The sequence below is a fragment of the Mastomys coucha genome, unplaced genomic scaffold (genome assembly GCF_008632895.1).
Source record: "Mastomys coucha isolate ucsf_1 unplaced genomic scaffold, UCSF_Mcou_1 pScaffold9, whole genome shotgun sequence".
NCBI lineage: Eukaryota > Metazoa > Chordata > Mammalia > Rodentia > Muridae > Mastomys > Mastomys coucha.
The window spans coordinates 49,031,885-49,051,494 of NW_022196915.1; the positions used below are offsets into that span (position 1 = coordinate 49,031,885).

General features: G+C 44.2%; 1 protein-coding gene across 2 annotated transcripts in view; it reads right to left on the reverse strand.

Moving 5' to 3' along the window:
• Positions 1 to 19,610, reverse strand: part of LOC116084458 (guanylate cyclase soluble subunit beta-2) — a 60,709-nt gene that overhangs the window by 10,768 nt on the left and 30,331 nt on the right. Inside the window, exons 5-14 of one of the 2 annotated variants that reach the window (XM_031361470.1) lie at positions 17,211 to 17,310; positions 16,152 to 16,303; positions 14,295 to 14,406; positions 13,015 to 13,118; positions 11,304 to 11,520; positions 8,547 to 8,867; positions 5,339 to 5,487; positions 4,319 to 4,465; positions 2,739 to 2,893; positions 1,217 to 1,368 (exon numbers count right to left, since the gene is read on the reverse strand). In XM_031361470.1, coding sequence (XP_031217330.1) covers positions 1,217 to 1,368; positions 2,739 to 2,893; positions 4,319 to 4,465; positions 5,339 to 5,487; positions 8,547 to 8,867; positions 11,304 to 11,520; positions 13,015 to 13,118; positions 14,295 to 14,406; positions 16,152 to 16,303; positions 17,211 to 17,310 — 1,609 coding nt within the window. Of the gene's footprint in view, positions 1 to 1,216; positions 1,369 to 2,738; positions 2,894 to 4,318; positions 4,466 to 5,338; positions 5,488 to 8,546; positions 8,868 to 11,303; positions 11,521 to 13,014; positions 13,119 to 14,294; positions 14,407 to 16,106; positions 16,304 to 17,210; positions 17,311 to 19,610 lie in introns of both variants that reach the window. The other variant, XM_031361469.1, reaches the window with a different exon arrangement.

Below are 19,610 nucleotides of genomic sequence, written 5' to 3' on the forward strand. Positions count from 1 at the left end.
ACCAGACCAACCTCCTGGATACTTCTGCCCTGCCCTTGTCGCTCCGACCGTCACACAGCATAGCACTGCCTCTTCCATCTGTTTCACCCACTTCAAACACAACAATCAAGAAGAGGAAAGGCAAAAATATTCTCTGCACTGTGAGAATAGCACACCACTGGGAGAGAGGGGTGATGCTGATGGGTAAGGCTCCAGAGCGTAGAAATGGAGCCGCGAACACTGATGAGCAGTGCCCCTGGTGTTTTAAGCCAGGGTTTGTTGTAGTTTTGTATTAGACCCTTTCATCTCAGTCTCCATCTAAAAAACATAGCCTAACTCAAGGGCCAGGGATGCTTAGCTGAACAGAAGCTAGAAGAAAAAAGCAGCCATCTCTTCAATTGACCTGCAACACTTTCAAAGACAGGAGTTGTAGCTCTCGCATCATTGTCAAATGTCATTGTCAAGATCCCTCCTACATATATTAGCTATGTAAACAAGAGGGATCTGGATTGAAAGTTTTTCCTTTGGGGATTCTTAGAGCAGCTAGAGATGAGAAAGTGTTGGGTGGAACCCGCTTCGTTCTGCTTTCTTCAAAGGTGACAAGGGTAGTCCCTGATACAGGGTTTCCTCTCAGGCCAGCATTTTTCTCTTAATAGGGCAGCAGTTGTAGGCCTGAAGTGTGGGGGATGGACCAGTTCTTCTTTGAAGCACTGAGAACCTCAATGATGGATTCTAGCTTCTGTTATGGACACCACAAGCAAAGCAGTGGCTCTTTGGTTCGACTCACTACCAGGGACTTTATCCCAAAGTCCCACTGTCTTGTCATTCTTGAAGTATCTATCGAGTGATGTTTTTGTCCCTTATCTAATTTTGACAATAAGAAAAATGTGAGAAAGGTGGAAGGTTCTAGTGTGTGAGGAGAGCCTGTGGGAGCCTCTGCTAAGGTGAAAGGGCAAGAGAAGCAATCAGGAATAGTTTCCTAGCTCAGGAGCATCTGTGGGAAAGTTCTTCTTGTTGGTAGACAAGTGCATCGAAATTGATGCAGATGCATCCTGTGAGGATGAGCCCACAGACTCCAGGATGTAAGAGCCCAGGGAAAGAAAGATGAGCTGAGCCTTGTGGCTCTCCACTGCCTGGATGCTGCCTGTCTGACCCAATGACCCCAATGACCACTTCAGACATGTCTGAAGAGCTCAGTGAGAAGCATCCAGCACTGAGGGCAAGCAGGTTTTCTTACCCTTCCCGTCAGCGAGAGCTGAAGGTCGCCCCATTATCTCATCCTCGGTGGCATTCAGGTTCTGGATCAGAAAGTATGTGGTCATTTTTCCTTTCCCCTTCACTTCTATCTCTCCTCTCCTGACAATTTCAAACCCTTTGTTTTCCAGGGCTCTAGACAGAGAAAACCAAATGTGTCAGGTATCAAAGACCACAGACAAGTCCTGGACCTACTGCAGAGGAGGGAGGATCTGAGGTGACACCTGTGGGGACATCAGGGTGAGGGACCCAATGGGAAAGGAGGGAGGCATGAAGGACCAGTGTAATGAGCAAGGTGCCAAAGGCTGGGAGTGGCCACAGGGACCCACAGACCTGTCTCTACCCTGCCCCTTGATTTTTACTCTCCAGTGTCCTAGTTTTATTCAAGATCCAGCTCAGGCATCTCCATAAAGCCTCCCCTTTCTGGATACTGACCCCTCCCAACTTCCTATATCCTACTCTCTAATTCTTCTGGTGGGGGAGAATGGTTAGAGCGGGAGTCTGAACTCCGCCCAGCTTTTCCTGGCCTTCTCAGAGGCAAACCCTTTTGTTGTTGTTGTTTGGTTGGTTGAGTTTTTCTTTTACTTACTCTCAGATTTCTTTCTTTTGCTCATTTTTTATTGAAAATAAATTTTCATATACTATAGTTTGATCAAGGTTTTCTCTCCCTTATCTCCTACAAAATCCTTCCCACCATCCAACTCCATGCTTTTCTCTCTCTCTCTCTCTCAAACAAAAACAAAAAGCAAAAACAAAAACAAAACAACAACAAAAAAACTCCACTGGAATTTTAAAAAAAAAAATGTGTTTCATGTAAATAAGAGTAACAGTGGCTTTTCTTCATGGAGCTATTCAAGAGCAAAGCAGTTAACCAGTGAGAACTTAAATATAAATGTGGCTAATCCTAACTGTTCAAGAGGCAGGGTTGGGCTTATATACATCTTTACATTTGTTCTACTTCAAGAACAACTATGAATTCTCTTTCTTCCTTTGTTAAACCAAGCCAATAAGATTTTTCTGTGAAAGAGCAGGGAGTGACTGCTTCAGGCACCATGAACCCCAATCTCTGTCATGATTGCCTGCCTCTTCCACTCACAGAGAGATCAGCTATAGACAATATATAGATAAAGGCATAGCTCTTGTATCACAGAAATCTCACTGCTAAACTCTAGCTTCTCTTTGGGGTCACACACACACACACACACACACACACACACACACAGACACACACAGTCGCTCCTCTATCCAGCTCAGCACAGGTTATTTTCCCATAGTCCCACTGTCTTGTCCCAGTAAAAAATATTTTTTAACAAATTAGATTTAGCCTGGGGTATAATAGGATTGAAAACAAGTTGTGGTAGAAGGTCTGTAATACAATATTTCCTGCAGCACTGGAGAAGCAGCAGCCCCTTCCTTTCTTGTCCTTCCTCATGCTGCTGGGCAGTAGCATGGCTCTGGGAAGCTGGCAGGCCAACGAAGGCCTGAGGAATGAATGGCTAACCAACCTGTGGGCTGTGGGGCTCAGATGCACTTTGTTGGGAAGCCCGTGACTTTCCATCCTAGAGGCTGTGTTTACGGTGTCGCCAAACAAGCAGTACCGAGGCATCTTGTCTCCCACAACACCTGCTAAGACAGGTCCAGTATGGATTCCCACTCTGATCTGTATAGAGAGAACTTTACTGAAAAGAGAGCTCTTGCCTTTGCTTTGAAGGAACAATTCAGATCAAATGAAAATACACACATTAAAGCGGTCCGCTCTGTGAGGTTTGACAAGTGCACATGTCACTGTGACCATTTCTAAAGTGAAATGAAGAATAGTCCATTACTCTACGAAGTTATCTCCTGCCCGTTTCTAGTTCACTTCCCCCAACCAGCTACAAGCATAATTAAAGCATTCCTTCCAGAGGGAGACTGGAAGCCTGTGAATCTCAGAAAGCCAATGCAGCAATGAAGGATGGGGACTCTCAGAAAGCCCTGAGGTTCACAGGTTCCCCTAAAGGCTGTAAAAGTAGTGATGCCTGTAGGAAAGGGAGACTGTCAAGGCAGGAGCTGCCTGAAAACAATGCCAGAGTCGGGGTCTAGGGGGGCAGCTTCCATGAGCTGCCACTAATGCTTGGGTAGGCACCATAGTGTTACAGCTGCATTTGATGCTCCTGCAAGTAACCCCAATATACTCACTGGCTCACAAAGCTAGTCTTAGGTCAACTGCTCCTTTGGTCTGTTACTGGTGTCCCACATGAGATCAATATTTGTTTATGTCTCTCAGGAAAAGTCCCACAACCCCACCCTCCTTCCAAAAGAGATCATGGATTTTTTATTTTATCAAAGAGTAATTTATATTTGGTTTCATTTAAACAACATTTTTTCAGATTACTTTACAGTGTCATAGTTACAATTTTTATTGCCCAATAGGAAAAATGGAAGAATTCATTCCTCCATGCTCCTCTTGTAAATATTTAGGTTATTTCTGGTCTGGATCTATGATGAGTATTGTAGCTATAAACAGTTTGTGAGATCCATTTGTGAACATGTGTTTTAATTCTTTTCAGGCAAACTAAAATGTAAATGCCTAAAAATGTAGATGCCACCTATGTCATAAAATAAATGCATGTTTAATTTTTACCTAAACCAAACATCACCAGTTTTGCCTCTCCAGGTCTTCATTTTTTATTAATAACAGTTTACACCTCAGCTGTGCTCTGAGCTGTCGGGGACATTCAAGGCAAGCATTTCCTGAGCCAGAATCTTTGTGGCTACTCAGTAAAGCCAAGTCCCCAGCTGTGATACTTGAACAAAAGAGCAAGAACCACAAATTACAAACAAGGTGTGCTCAGCACCATCCTATCACAAAGAAGATTGTCCTTGAGCCACAGGAGAATCTCAAGAGCCAACAGCCTCCTCTGGTGCCTGGGGAGGCTCTGAGCCTTCTCTGTAGCTTTCCTGCATGAGCAAGAGAGGGGAGGACTTTTGATAGATGATGCACTGTGGATGCTGCAGCACACCCCCAGGTCTGACCTGGGCAGGCTAGAACTTTCCTTTATGTGTGTGATTTTTATCTTAAATGAAGAGCCCCTTTGCTCCCTACCTGGATGGGTTCTCGGGTGACAGGATTCATCACTTCTTTTGCAGAAATTCTCATCCCCAGAGCAAAATTAGCAACTCTTTGAGCATGGCTTTCAACGGGTACTGGTACTCCACCTACCACCATGTAAGCATCACCTATTGTTTCTACCTGCAGGGGATGGGAGGACAGTGTTCAATGGGCTTCAGACACCTACAACTACCAACACAACTACAACACCAAATACCTACATGTGCCTTCCATTTCCCAGACTTTGCCAATAAGATCTTTCTAAGCTATTGATTCTTCGCTGTGGAAATAAGGAGCAGGAAGGAACACAGGACAGCCAAAAGATCTTCATGATTTTTGGTTTTGGTGTTCTTTAAGTATCAGTGATGGAACCCAGGGTCCCACATAGCTATGCAAGCACCTTACCTCTGAACCATAACCCTGACCTCCTTTCTGCTTTTAGAAAAAAATGAATCCCAGAGAAGATGAAGTTCCTGGGTGGTCATATGATGTTCTATATTAGATAATAAGTTATATGGATGAAACTCTGTTGAGCAAGAGACTAAATGCCTAGGAAAATGCCATTTGCTGCTCACAGATGCTAAAATACCATCTGAGCAGGGGTATTATGAAAGGAAGGATTCCTAAACCACTTCTCTCAGTCCCTGTGTGTCTTCTTTTCAGACTGGTCCAGACACAGTAAAGGAAGATGGGCTTAAGTGCTTCCTCTCTGGCCTGATTCCAGAAGCAGGCCACACCATACCCATGCACACCTGACCTTTTACACTAGCGTGCACGCATGCACACACACACACACACACACACACAGTGAGAGAGAGAGAGACAGGCAGACAGACAAACACACATGTTCTTTCTTTCACACACACACATACATGCATCCTCTCTTTCTATCTCTCTCTCACTTTCCCTCTCTCTCTCTCTCTCTCTCTCTCTCTCTCTCTCTCTCTCTCTCTCTCTCTCTCTCTCTCTCTCTCACACACACACACACACACACACACACACACACACACTTACTTTGTAGACCTCATGGACATTGGTTAACCTGTCAAACTTGGAGTACATTGAGTTCAGCATATTCACTATTTGGATAGGTTCACAAGCCGCACAGATGTTGGTGAATGTCACTACATCACTGAAAAGGATTGTACAAGTCTCGAATTCTCCTGCAACAGAAACTATGTCAGTGGTAGCCAAGGATAGAGAATAAGTCTATGAATTTTGATTTTGGTGCCTTCTGAAGTTCCAAGCCTGCCTATGCTGGCTGCCATTCACGGCTCCCCATGTAGTCAACAGATATGAGCTCTTATGTTGAGTTCCTGGTGTAAGCAAGCCATCATCCCACAAGAATCATAGCCCATGAAATAGGCGAAAGGAACTCCAGGCCTCAGGGAGCTCCTGGGCTAGTGATGGAGGCAGCCAGGTGAGTACACAAATGCTCCCACTGAGGAATGCCAGGCGCTGTGGGCTAAGAGAAATGGCCCCTAGGAAGGTACACTTGCTTTGGTCCAAAAGCAGACCTTGAACTTCAGGAATGCCCATGCTGGGTCTGAAGGAGTCTGCCTGGGTAAATGGCATGGCTGCCACATTCTCTTATTTCTTTCCTTTTCTAGCATGGTCCCTAATTACACTCATTTCTACCTGGCAGACAAAGGTTCTGGTAAACTAATCTTCATTTTAATCCCTAGCATACCCTACAAATGGGGCCCTGCTATCTGTCTCAGCGACTCCCGGCTTGCTCTAATCCAGCCCACAGTCTTTCTTGGGAGTGCCTCAGGCCTTGGGGCCTGCACTTCTGCTGTCTCTTTGCCTGAGGCACATTTCTCATCTCAGTAGGAACTAAGAGGGGAGACTGTCTGTACTGATACCTGCTGCATGCTAGTGTGCAGAGCAGGACTCGGCATGGATAGATGCTCAAGAACTATGTGCTAAGTGGACAGCTGAAACCCAGAATGTAGTGGGTGCCTTCCGCATTGTTTATCCCTCTGCACTGATCTCTGTCACATGACTACCATTCCTGCTTCCACTTTCTCAGCCTTTTCATCTTGGTTTATTTTTTTAAATTGTTTTTATTCTACATTACAGCCATGTTCTAAATGGAAAGTAAGTTGTTTTCTTTTTTTATACAATATATTCTGACTATGGTTTCCTCTCATCTCCTCCCAGATCCTCCTCACCTCCCCAGCCATCCCAGGTGACTCCAGCTGTGTCAACTTGACAAAACTTATCAGATAGTCTTACATCATTCATAGAACCCGTGATTAGCTATTACCCACAGTTCCATAGGTTTCAGACCTATATAGCTCTATGCTAGAACTTTCCCTTAAGTTCTGCCTACAATTCCTACCATGTACTGCTCTTGTTATGACAAGGTCTGCAGATATCTCACACTCGACACTTCTGTACTGACCTGATTGACATTGCCTCGTGTATGTGTGCGTGTGTGTGTGTGTGTGTGTGCTTGTGCGCTCAAGGATGTGTGTGCATACGTGCATGTGCACATGTGTGCTGTGTGCACTGTGTGTATGTGTACATGTGTGTGTGTGCAGGTGTGCATGTGTGCATACATGCATGTGTATCTGTGCATGTGCACATGTGTGTTGTATGCAGTGTGTGTGTATGTGTGTGTGCACATGTGTGTGTGTGTGTGCATGTGTGTGCGAGTGCATCGGTGTGCATGTGAATGTACATATATACCTTGCATATACATGAAAGTTCAGGTGCATGAGCCCACAGACCAGAAGAAAGAGTTGGGCATCTTCCTGTACTTCTCTCTGACTTACTGCCTTGAAGCAAGGTCTCTTACTGCTCTAGAAGTTCACCTTTTTCTAGCCTGGCTGGCCAGTGAGCTCTTGCATCTACCTGTCTCTGACTCCCCCAAAGTCAGTGCTGTGGTTATTGGTACATATAGCTTTTTATGTGGATGCTCAGGATTTGAACTCAGTTTCTCTCACTATATGGCTCAGTTTTCTTTCACGTTCTTCTGTGTGGTCATAGAGCACGGTTTATGTGAGTAATGGGATCTGAACTTGGGTCCTCATGTTTACAGAGCAAGTGCTCTTACCCTGAGCCGTTTTCCCAACCCTCTACTCCATCTTGAGATAAATCATCACAAGTTTCTAGACTAGCAACCTCAGAGTCCTCACCACCAATCTTCCCTACTACATGAGGATGAAACCTTGCTGCTCCCCCTCACAGAGTCTTAGCACAGGCCTTTATCACCAACTGCTGTGTGACGAGCACCCAGTGTTCCCTCCTCTACACTACAAAACAGTCAAAACTGGCATATGTGGAACTAGTCCTGCCACTTCTGCTGTAAGCAAAATGAACTTGGGAACAGGGACATGGCTCAGAGGGTAAGATTACTTACTGGGTTTACCTATAGCCTCAGGACTGGGGTTAGGGGAAGCAGAGACAGGTAGATGCAAGAGCTCACTGACCAGCCAGCATACTTGAAAAAGTAAGCGTGAGGGCCTCAGTCCAAGTCCTCAGCACCCACATAAGAAATCTATGTACAACCATCCAAAAGCCTGAATGTGGTGAGGGTTAGATACAAGGGAAGTTCTGAGGCTCGCTGTCCTCTAGCATGACTTTGGTACCAGTGAGAGGCGTTGTCTCAATGGAATAAGATAGAGAGGAATAGACACAAACAGCTCTGACCTCCATGTGCATATAGGCACATACACCAACAAAAAACACACACATGCCTATACAACACACACTCACTTCCGTGAGTCTTCACTGTCTACAAAACGGCATACAATTTCCTTTTCTTTGAGAACCTAGAGTCATTGCTGAAGCTCTGGAGCCTGCTTGTCCATGTCCCACTCTGGAATCAATCCACACTCTACTCATACTATTTTTATTATCTCCAATATAGAGAAGAGAAAAGAAGGAGATGTGGGCTAGCCACTTAGCCCATGGTGGTGCCACTTCTAAATGAGAAAGCCAGAAATGAGCAGATCTGCCTAGGTTCAAAGTTCACACCACTTAGCATGAGCATGACCTTCCCTGCACTCCAAGGTCACCTTTTTTTTTTTTTTTTTTTTGGCTTTTCGAGACAGGGTTTCTCTGTGTAGCCCTGGCTGTTCTGGAACTCACTCTGTAGACCAGGCTGGCCTCGAACTCAGAAATCCACCTGCCTCTGCTTCCCAAGTGCTGAGATTAAAGGCGTGTGCCACCACTGCCTGGCTCAAGGTCACTTTTAAAAGGAAGAATACCATACCCGCAGCCACCTTTCTGCCCTCCTTGAGCTGGTTGGCCACATGTTCAGGCAGCATGGCATACAGCAAGGTCTCTGTCTTCTTCTTTTCGATGGCCAGGTGATTGGAAAGGACACGCAACTCCTCCTTCTTCTTCTCCAGTTGGCAAGACAGCTCCATCTCTGCCAGCCTCTGCTGGTTGAGGAGGATGAGATCCCTGGTTGTGTCGTGAGGAGCGATGTCAGAAAGATGCATCTTGCTCTCTTCTAGCTCTTGCAGGCTGCGGAGCTTTGGAGAACACATGAAGATCATGCACTTCAGAGACTCCATCCAGATCATCTGACCTGCCCGTCACAGAGAGGAATGTGACAATATGGAATGTCTCCAAGATGGAATGAGAGGCAAGCATCACCCACACCACATGCTCCAACCACACCACACGCTCCGCCCACACCACATGCCCTTTATCCACCCAATGGACAGCCTGCTCCGTTCCTTCTTAGCCATGTGTCATGAGACTCATCTACACGTCTGTCTCCACTCATCTGCCACTCTGCACAGACGCTTTTCCTATGACTGCAGTTCTGAGCTTGAGAGGCCAACCTCAGCAGCTAGGCCTTCTCTTTGCTTTGCTCTTCTACTGTCTTAGGTGTGAACCTAATGCTCCCTCTGGAAATCTTGCTTCCTGAGGCTTTCAGCCACTGATATCTCTCTGGAGTTTCCCTATTTCATTGATGTTTTTCTTCGGTCTTTGTCCATCCACACTCCTAGCACTCATGGCACTAGGTGGGTATTCTTAATGTTACAGGAGGAGGAGGGCAATACCTGCCAGTTACGAATCCTGTGACCTTCAACTTGACCTGCCTCCAAGATATATTTTTTCATACATGTGCAATAGTGGCACAAAAGTCATGGGAGGAACCAACTACTTTGTGATTAGATTTAAGGCCTGATCCCTGAAATGAAACCCACATCTGATATTGCTAAATTGGCCAACAACCTGAGACTCGATAGGTCATGGATATAATAAATACTATTATTCTGCTAAAGAAGCATGCCAATAAATGACTTCTAATGGCATAGTGCTACATTTGTCATACATACATATACATATATAATGGCACAGAGCAATTCCTCACTCAACTCACATCAAGAGAAGCTTCTTGTAGCAGGTGAGAAATTGATGCAGAAATAGACAACATGCAGAGAGTAAGTGACTTTAGATTACTCAGTGCTAAATTGGATGTTTTCATTAAATCCCTCCCTTCAAGGCTCAGGGGATGATGAGGTAGAAATACTCTAAGAGCCAGAGAGGATAGACAACTCCGTGGAAACAATGTCTTACAGACACTGCAGGACTGATACACATATGAACTCTCAGAGACTGGAAGCATTCACAGGAGCCCACATAAGTTCAAACTAGATGGGGACCCAGTGCTGAGGGGAGGAAGTGGACATAATCTAGACTGAACCAACTGATACCCACTACCAATGAAGTTGCCCTGGGTATATCAAACACTCTTCAGAATGGGATCCATGTCCAGGAATAATTGGCCAACACAAACAATTTGTGCTATTTTTGTAGACTTTTTATTTCATTTTGCTTTGTTAGGGTTATTACTTTTTTTTTTTTGTCTTGTTTGTGTTTTGCTTATTTTGGTTTCTGGTGTGGGAGTGTGTGTGTGTGTGTGTGTGTGTGTGTGTGTGTACTGCATGTGGTTTTTGGTATTTTATTTTTCCCTTTTCTTTTTGGTTGTATATTTTAAAGAAAGAGAACATGAAGTTGGGTGGGTAGGAGGCAGAGAGGATCTGAGAGGAATTGGAGAAAGAGAAAAACATGATGAAAATACATTGTATGGAAAGCAATTTCAGTAAAACAATCAGTTTACTATATGGTCTAGCAAGTCCACTTCTCTATATGCTCAAAAGAACTGAAATACAGGATTCAAGGAGACAGATATCTGTATGCCTATAGTCACAGACAGTCATAGTAGCCAGAGGAAATAAGACAATCAACAAGTCTACCAACAGATGGGTGGGTAAAGACAAGGAGGCAATGGGATATTGCTCAGCCTAAAAGAAAAAAGAAGTGAGCCAATTGCAGAACATGCCCTACAAGACTCCACTTTCCTTACTGAGTACCCAGAGCAGCCACAGTCCCAGAGATGAAGGGAGAAAGTCGGTCACTAGAGGAACAGGGAGCAACTGTTTAATAGTTGCAGAGTTTGAATTTTGCAGATATTTAAAATGTTCCAGAGATGAATAGGGTAGTTTATGTACAAACACTCTTAATATGAATCATGTATAGAGTAGTTTAAAATAGGGAAAAACTTCTATCATAATTCAAACAAAACCAAACTGTGTTTCCTACCAGTAGGTCAGATGAGTTTGTTGCTTTAGAAAGGATAGACATTAAATTAATATAATATTATCTCTCATGTAACAGTGAGCAGAATTTTATACCTATAGGATTTATAACTTCAACTGTACATTTTAGTATGCAGTATAATCATATCATATACTGTTGGAATATATATATGTTTGCATATAATATGCTTATGTGGATATATATACATTTGTTATTTAGTCCATTTATATCTAAGCCATCAGTGATTAAAAATATAAAACGTCATTTACTAATCAGGTCAAGTATAAATACCAGCGGGGAAAAGCGCCACTTGTCCTCAATATTGTCCATCCCCTGGCTTGGGAGAAGTTGAAAAGCTGTCTCCCCATTCTGGCTGACCTAACAGGGAGAAAGGAACAGCATGGGCTCTTACCCCGGAGTTTGAGTGTTGGCTGGCTCTTCCATGCTTTGGGCATCATCTCTCTTCGTGTCTTCAAGACAAACTGACTGTTAATGAACTTGCAGATGCTAGAGATGTCGAAAGTAACTTGAGGGTGGATGATGGAGAAATACTCATCTAGTCCAAACTTCTGGGTTAAGATTCCAGGGACATACTTCTGAATATTCACTCCAGCTTGCTTGACCCTTAGCTATCCACAGAGGACACATGTCAGTCTGGAGAACAGGAAATGACTTCTACCATTAGCTTTCCCTTAGATATGACATCTTGGCTCTGCTTTGAGACTCACTGGGATGAAGGAGGGCCGGTAATGGAATAAACCCAACAGAACTATAATTTAATGTCAGCGGCAGTCAGATCTGCAGCTGACCTTGGCAGAGGCATGGATTAGCTTGGGGGTGCTCAGTAGTTACCAAGGCCAATAGTTCTTCATTGTATGCTCTCTCTTTCCCTCATACCTCCCACCCCTATATAACCCCTGGCCCCTGTCATAAACTAACAAGTTCTGGACCTATTACCAGTTCATCCAGGGACCAGGGCAATGTTTCTCTGCCCTCTCCAGAGAATGCCCAAAAGGAAGTGTGGAATGGGGACCTTCCAAGACGTCACATGTCTAATACCAGCATAGTGCCTCGTGGCCTTTATTAATCATAAGAACTCAGGTAAGCTACAGAAATAAACCTCCTGTATCATTCTATTTCTGTTATTCTATACCCAAAAGCTGAAAGGGGAGCATTTAGAGCATGTTGAATTAAAAACATTAATGGCACAAATAATAGTCTTGTGGGATTGGAGAAGAGCTGGCATTCATTGCCAACTTACAATTCTGTTTCCCACCTAGGGGTGTTTATTTACCACTGTGGTACCATCACTTCTCTGAGGGAAGATCCTATCCTGAGGTAGGTACCCATCATAGAGTTCATGCTGCAGTTAGCTGGCAGTGATATGCGTGAGAGTTCCAATAAACACTAGAGAAATTCATAGTGGCTGAACATTTTAACTGGTACTTTTGACTGAATTCATTTAGCCTACTTGCCCTTTAAGTGATTTTTTTTAAAAGTCAGCTCAGTGCATGTGTCTATATCATCTATATCTACATCTTCTTCGCCTTGTCTCTCTCTACGTAGCCCACGCTGATGGTGCGGTGAACTTAACGCTTGCCTCCTGAGTGCTAGCATTATGGATGCAAGCTATCACACACAAGCTCTAGAAAAAAAAAATACTTTTATTCTGGGAAATTGACAGCAATCAAATTTAAATGATCATTCTCACAGCCTTCCCCACCCCCCAACACAGCAGGAAGCTCTCCTAAGATGCTAGAAATGAAGCATGGTGGGATGAGAATCTGCTGCAGTCACAGGGCGTGGTAGGTCACTTTTAAGATCATGGGTATAGGCTTTCTAGAGTGAATTTCAAAGTCTTCCTTCAACTTTTCTTTCTGATCATAAACTTTTCCATTTATTCATTGGTTCAACTCCCTTGCCATGTTTACCTTAAGAAGATTATGAATTCCAGAAGAGTCTACAACATAAAGTAAAGTCAGGGGACCCTCCAGGGTAAAGTCTAGTCTTTTAAGCTCTGTGAACTCAGGGATCTAAGACCTTATTGCCATAATGGTGGTGAACCGGACTCCCCAATCCTGATTATCCCCTATACCAAGCTTCTGAGGGAAAGGGTCTCTTACTGCTTCATCAAAGACAATGTGGAAAGGAAAAGCATTGCAGAACACCTCCTCTTCAATCCACAGTCTCTCGGGGTAGACAGGCTGGAAGGTGTCCCTGAGGGGATCTGGGCACAGAGAAAGAAAGCCCTAATGAGCGGCCCTCACAGAGCTGCTTGGACAGGGTTAGAATCTTAAGTGTGTCACAGGCTAAGTGTGATTCCCACTCTTTAGCACAGGCTCCCTCAGCTTCTCCAGATGGCCACCGCAATTATTGTCCAAATTAAAACAAACAGAAAATTTGCCACCAGGTTGAGAAGCCCTCCTGCCCCCTGCCAAGTTTCTGCCCGCTGCTGAAGAGTTAGTTTCTGGGCCAATTGAGTATGTCTCACCATGAAAACAGAGCTGGCATTGAAACGGTGACAAGCGGACAATGAGCCAGAAGAGGAGCGAGTGCATGCTGGGCCCGGCATCAGGGACATTTGCAACGGAGCTTTATAGACTGACAGTCTAGGGTGGCACGTGAAAATTTAACCAACAGTCCCATTTGGCAGGGGTTGCAGATTCTCAATGGAACCTTTTTGATATGAAAATCTCCTAGACAAAGGATGTCAATTGTGTTTGCTACAGCTTGAAGGACTCAGAATGCAGCTCTTTGAGCCCTGCAGACCTTCACCCAGATGCCTGTCATTTGACCTATCAGGCCATGACAAGGAACATCTAGCTCCCTCCTTCCACTGGGTCAGAGCTCTGACTCAGACTTGAGAGTTAGGTGCTGGCTGGTAGGCCAGCTCAGTGCCCAAAGACTGGGTATGACGAGCTTACCACCTTTACTTTGTGAGTGGAAAGCTTCTCAGAGACAGAGACAGGAATGCACTTTCTTGGTTCTTGCCCTCTGTCCTTTGTACCGCTGGCTAGCTGTGGTTAGCCACTGATTTCCAGTCCAGAAACACACCCCAGTCAAGGTCTGGGTCCAGAAGCAATGCAGAATTCACTGTGCCCAGTATGTCTGTGCCCAGTCTCTGCATTGCAGTCCGTATCTGGGACTGAGTCCAAGCTAGTGGCTTTCCTGATTAGAGATGACAGTGTTTCCATGTCACCCAGCACAAACAAAAGAGCTGATCTGTGGCAAGTTAGAAGCTGATTTTTAAAGTTAAGACCACAGATGTCAAATCCAAGCTCTACAGGAATCAGCGGCTTTGAAACTCCAGGAAGCTTTGTCTTGTTGGTGTATGGGGCTCCTCCCCTGCAAACCAGGCAGTTGCCCCATCTAAGAGCTGGAGCCAGCAGAGAAGCCTGCTTACCTTTTCCAAACAGGACTGATGCCTTCACAACAGCTGAGTGAGATTTCTCCGCTGGGCAAAGAGGGATGTTTAAATATCTCTCCTTCATCCTAAGGAGTGTTCCCTGGAGAGCCTGCAGACAGAAGGAAATGAAGCACAGGTACCTGGTCACAGGCCTGGAGACGAACAAGCCCTGTCTGCTGCTACTGAGCCTATCTCTATATACTGAAGCATGATGGTGGCTGGAGGGATAGTGTGAGTACTTACCAGGTCAGTTCCATCAAGAGCCTGGAGCTCTAAGGTGTACTCACTTTAGACCCTCACACCATTTTTCTACCAAAGGCAGCTAGATGTTTTCTGCAAGATCTCCTGGGAATCCTTAGAGGCTCATGCTTTTCTATGTGTTGATGTGAGACTAGGGCTTTAGTCCCAGGGCTAAATAGAAAATGTGGAGGAAGCAGGTGGAAGGGTGCTCACTGCAGTCTTCCTTTACAGTAGCAAAAGATTTGTAGCAACTGAAGATGCACAGGAGTGCACTAGTTAACTATGACAGGAAACATTTGGCAGAGGGAAGATGCTCATACACAAAATGAGCATCCTCTTGACACAGGAAGTGTCTCTCCCCAGACAAAAAGTACATGGCTCTTGGTGGACCATGAGCTGATCGCACAATACACATAACCCCTAGATCAATGAGTAACTCTCAACTTGGGCCAAGTGAGTATGCAGGGGGTTTGTGGACTTTTTAATAGTTCAGACTGTGATATATTAAAAAAATGACCAGTTCCAAAAAAGATGATCTTGGTGTCTATCCAGTTCCCAAAATCTACTGGATGAGCAGCATGTCAATCAATATTCCTCTCTTGAAACCCCTTTCATATCTCAGAAATTCTTTGTTTCCTTCTTCTCGGATGGGAGACAGCAAACTCACAAGCTATTGGCTCAGAGTGGCTTTGGTGGCTGTCATTTGTCTGGGACCACTCTCCCTGGGGTTGAATACGCTCCCAGTGAGCATACACTAACAGCTTTGCACACTGTAAGGTATAACCCCACCCCAGGCCTTCAGGAATCCCATGCTGTATGTTGGAACAGGCTACATGGATTCAGCAAGATTTTAACTTAACACATGTAGCATCTAAACTGGCAACGGTCACCTTATAAGCTGTAGCTAAGGTGGCCAAGGATAGGCTCTTGTCTGCCCACTAGGCCTGTGACTGGTTCCACTTACTATGTGGGCACTGTGGAGCGGATAGGTCCACTCACAGCAAGAGGATGAAGGCATAATATACCAGTTTCCAACTAAAAATCCTTTACCATGTTTTGTTGTTGAGGTTTCAAGATAAAGTTCTCTATCCCAAACTGGCCTCAAAATAATAGCAATCCTCCTGCGTCAGCATCCCAAATGCATTATAGGTATAAACTGCCATACCCAGCTTTGTTATTGCTATACATGAACATTTTACAGGATCAAATACACCCTAGAACGTCTACATTAAGTTACCCTTGATTTTTTGATTCTCAGCTAGGAGTGTTTTTTTGTTTGTTTTTGTTTTTGTTTTTGTTTTTTTACCCTGGGGACATTGGCAATGCCTGGAAACACTTTTTTATTGCCACAACTAAGAGGTAAGGTTCTAGTCACACTGGATATCTGTCTTAGATAGAGAGATGTCTGTGCTGTGGTGAAGGATCTTACAGCACAAAGTGCAGCCCATCACATCCCAGAATAACCTGGTCCTTGGAGTCAATAAAGCCAGGCCTGGGAAAGCTTGCCTTGAGTTCCACTATTCAAGAGTTAGGGAACTGTGCCCTCTGGAGACAAAGCACGTTCAGTACCTCCTGGTCTGCCTGGATGTCCTCACTGTCTTGTGGCCAGTTTGCCTTTGCCCCTCTTATCTGTCTTCGAGCCTTCTGCACAACCAGAAACACGACATGTTCTTTCTTCCCTGTCCTTTCCACCTCTTCGTTCATATTGAGGATACTCATGGCCACATCAGTGTCAAAGAAGTCCTTGGCCACAGCTTCAATAATGCCTGCAGCAGAATGACACCCGTGGTGAGGAACGGCAGAAGCCTGCACACTGGCAAAAAGCACCACAATATCTGGTGGTACAACTTGGTGAGTATCCTTCAGTTTACCAAGCCTGAGCCCATGCCTTACCTCGTGATAGGTATTCTAGGAAGGCTCAGGGGCAAGAGCATTCAGAGATTTAACTTTTGTGAGTTTGAATACCAAATATGTCCCCATCATTATACTTTCTACTTCAACTTCTATTCAGGTTTTTTTTTTTTTTTTCAGGAAGACACCTAACTCATTAAGCAAACTCTGTACATGATGGAAGCAAAATTCCACTGGAAATGCATTACAAAGATTGTGTGTTCAAAACTGTTATCTTGGGAATCCATCTTTGGGGGTAAAATTCAAAATATGGAGAGAGCAATCATGAAGTTACCCATCAACAACAGTATCTACATTACCAAAGGATCAGCAACATCTACAAACAGAGTAGCAGGGGTTTAAGGTGAGTATGAAATATCCAACCACCCAGGTAGGGTTTTAGGGCTGGATATGTACCTCCACGGAGGAGTATGTGGACTTAGAATACAGAAGTAATTCTGTTTGAAGTAAAATAACAAAAGTAGAGTACATACCAAGACTTTTCTACAAAGCTGATTTAAAAAAAAAGAGAGAGAGAGAGAGAAAGGTCAATAGATACAAAAATCTCCACAGAGTCATCATAGCTATGCAACCAACTGTGCAGACCGTTAAAGTACATGTCTCACTCTGGACATGTTTCTGTTCCAGAAATTCTAAAAATTCTCCACATCATTCAGATCATGACGACAAGGAAGCCAGTCACTACAGGTGGTGGAGTACCCTGCTCACAGTGGAGGTATGGCCACCCTAGAGAGCTATGGGATGGGCTAATCCATTTCCTACCTGGTACAATGTGACACAGACCATGTCTGTCTGAGTAGTAATGGAGAAGCATTGCCCCGTCAGCTCCTCCCTCCACTCGAAACGATGGTGCATTCATTTCCTAATTAATAGACATAGAATATTTCCCCACAGGGAACACACATTGTTTATATTATGGTTTTTATAGGCTCATAGTATATATTTATTTTTCTAGGTTAACATACGAAGTAGTGGATTCGACCACAGCATCTTTATACATCATATTTTACTCCTATTGAGTCTCTTCCTAGACTGGCCCTCCACCCCCTCCAGCTGGCTCCCTTGGCTTCATTATCACATGTATTCTATCACCTCTACTTCCCACTTCCCTAAGATTTCTCATTCCTTTCATGATCTCGTTTTCTATTCTGTGATGCCAACACATACATATTAGCATATGTACATATATGTACATAATATTTGAATGTGTGTGTGTGTGTGTGTGTGTGTGTGTGTGTTCCTGGTGCCTGTGAAAGTCAGAGAGAGTATTGAATCCTCTGGAACTGGAGTTACAAATGGTTGTGAACTGCCATGGAGGTGCAGAGAACTGAGCCTGGGTCCTATGAAAGAGCAGTAAGCTCATTTTTGAGACAGGATCTCACTGTGTAGCCATGCTGGTCTATAGCACACTGTATAGATCAAGCTGACCTCAAACTCACAGAAATCTGTCCACCTCTGCCTTTTGAATGCTGGGACTAAAGGAGTGTATCACCACACTTGGTCTATAAATACATAATTTTAAATACGTGTTCTGTATGTGGGAAAATACACATAGTATTTGTCCTTCTGAGTCTGGTTTATTTCACTTGACATAATTGTTTCCAGGTGCATTCATTTTCCTGAAAACATCATTTTATTTTTCTATGTAGCTTCATAAAACTGAATTGTGTACATGTATCATATTTTCTTTATCCATTGATGGGCATCTAGGTTGGTTTCATTTCCTGGCTGTTTAAATAATGCAGCAATAACCATGGATAAGAAAGTGTCTTTCTGGGTGGATATTAGCCCAGAAGTTCAGAATACCCAAGATACAATCCACAAACCACAAGAAATGCAAGAAGAAGGAAGACCAAAGTATGGATATTTCAATCCTTCTTAGAAGAGGGAACAGCTACCTCCAGGGAGTGCCTTAACCCAGAGACTCGGGTGAGAGCCGCCATTTTCTCTCAGGTGACTTTGTAAGACCAGAGCAGCCAGCCTGGAGGCACGGGCCCCATGAGTCCCAGGGGAGCTGCAGGGCGGCAGGGACAGGATCCTCTCAGCTTCCGAATGACAGAGGTGGATCAGCTTCCTTCTCTGCCCCTTCCCTGCAAGTGGAGGGCCTACCTCCAGGGAGCGCCTTAACCCAGAGACTCAGGTGAGAGCTGCCATTTTCTCTCCGGTGAGTTTCTAAGACCAGAGCAGCCAACCAGGAGGCACAGGCACCACGAGTTGCAGGGGACTTGCAGGGCGGCAGGGACAGGACAAGCTCTAGTCAGAGACACTAAGAACATCTAACACCAAAAATCAAGAGATGGCGAAAGGCAAATGCAAGAGTCCTACCAATAGAAACCAAGACTACTTGGCTTCATCAGAACCTAATACTCCCACTGCAGCAAGTCCTGTATATCCCAAAACACTGGAAAAGCAAGAATTGGATCTAAAATCATATCTCACAATGCTGATAGAGGAACTTAAGAAGGACATGAATAACTCCCTTAAAGATATACAGTAGAATACAGGTAAAGAGGTACAAGCCCTTAAAGAGGAAACAAAAAAATCCCATAAAGAATTACAGGAGATCACAAGTAAACAAGTAAAAGCACTTAAAGAGCAAACTCCAAAATCCCTTAAGGAATTGCAGGAAAACACAAACAAACAGGTGAAGGAATTGAGTAAAGCCATCCAGGACCTAAAAATGGAAGTCAAAACAATAAAGAAATCACAAAAAGAAACAACTCTGGAATTAGAAATCTTAGGAAAGAAGTCAGGAAACATAGATGCAAGCATCACTAACAGAATACAAGAGATAGAAGAGAGAATCTCAGGGGCGGAAGATAACATAGACAACATTGAGGGAACAGTCAAAGAAAATGCAAAAAGCAAAAATACCCTAACCCAAACATCCAGGAGATCCAGGACACAATGAGAAGACCAAATCTAAGGATAATAGGTATAGAAGAGAGTGAAGACCTCCAACTTAAAGGGCCAGTAAATATCTTCAACAAATTTATAGAAGAAAGCTTCCCTAACCTAAAGAAAGAGATGCCCGTGATCATATAAGAAGCCTATAGAACCCCAAATCGACTGGACTAGAAAAGAAATTCTCCTCGCCACATAATAGTCAGAGCACCAAATGCACAAAACAAAGAAAGAATACTAAAAGCAGTAAGGGAAAAA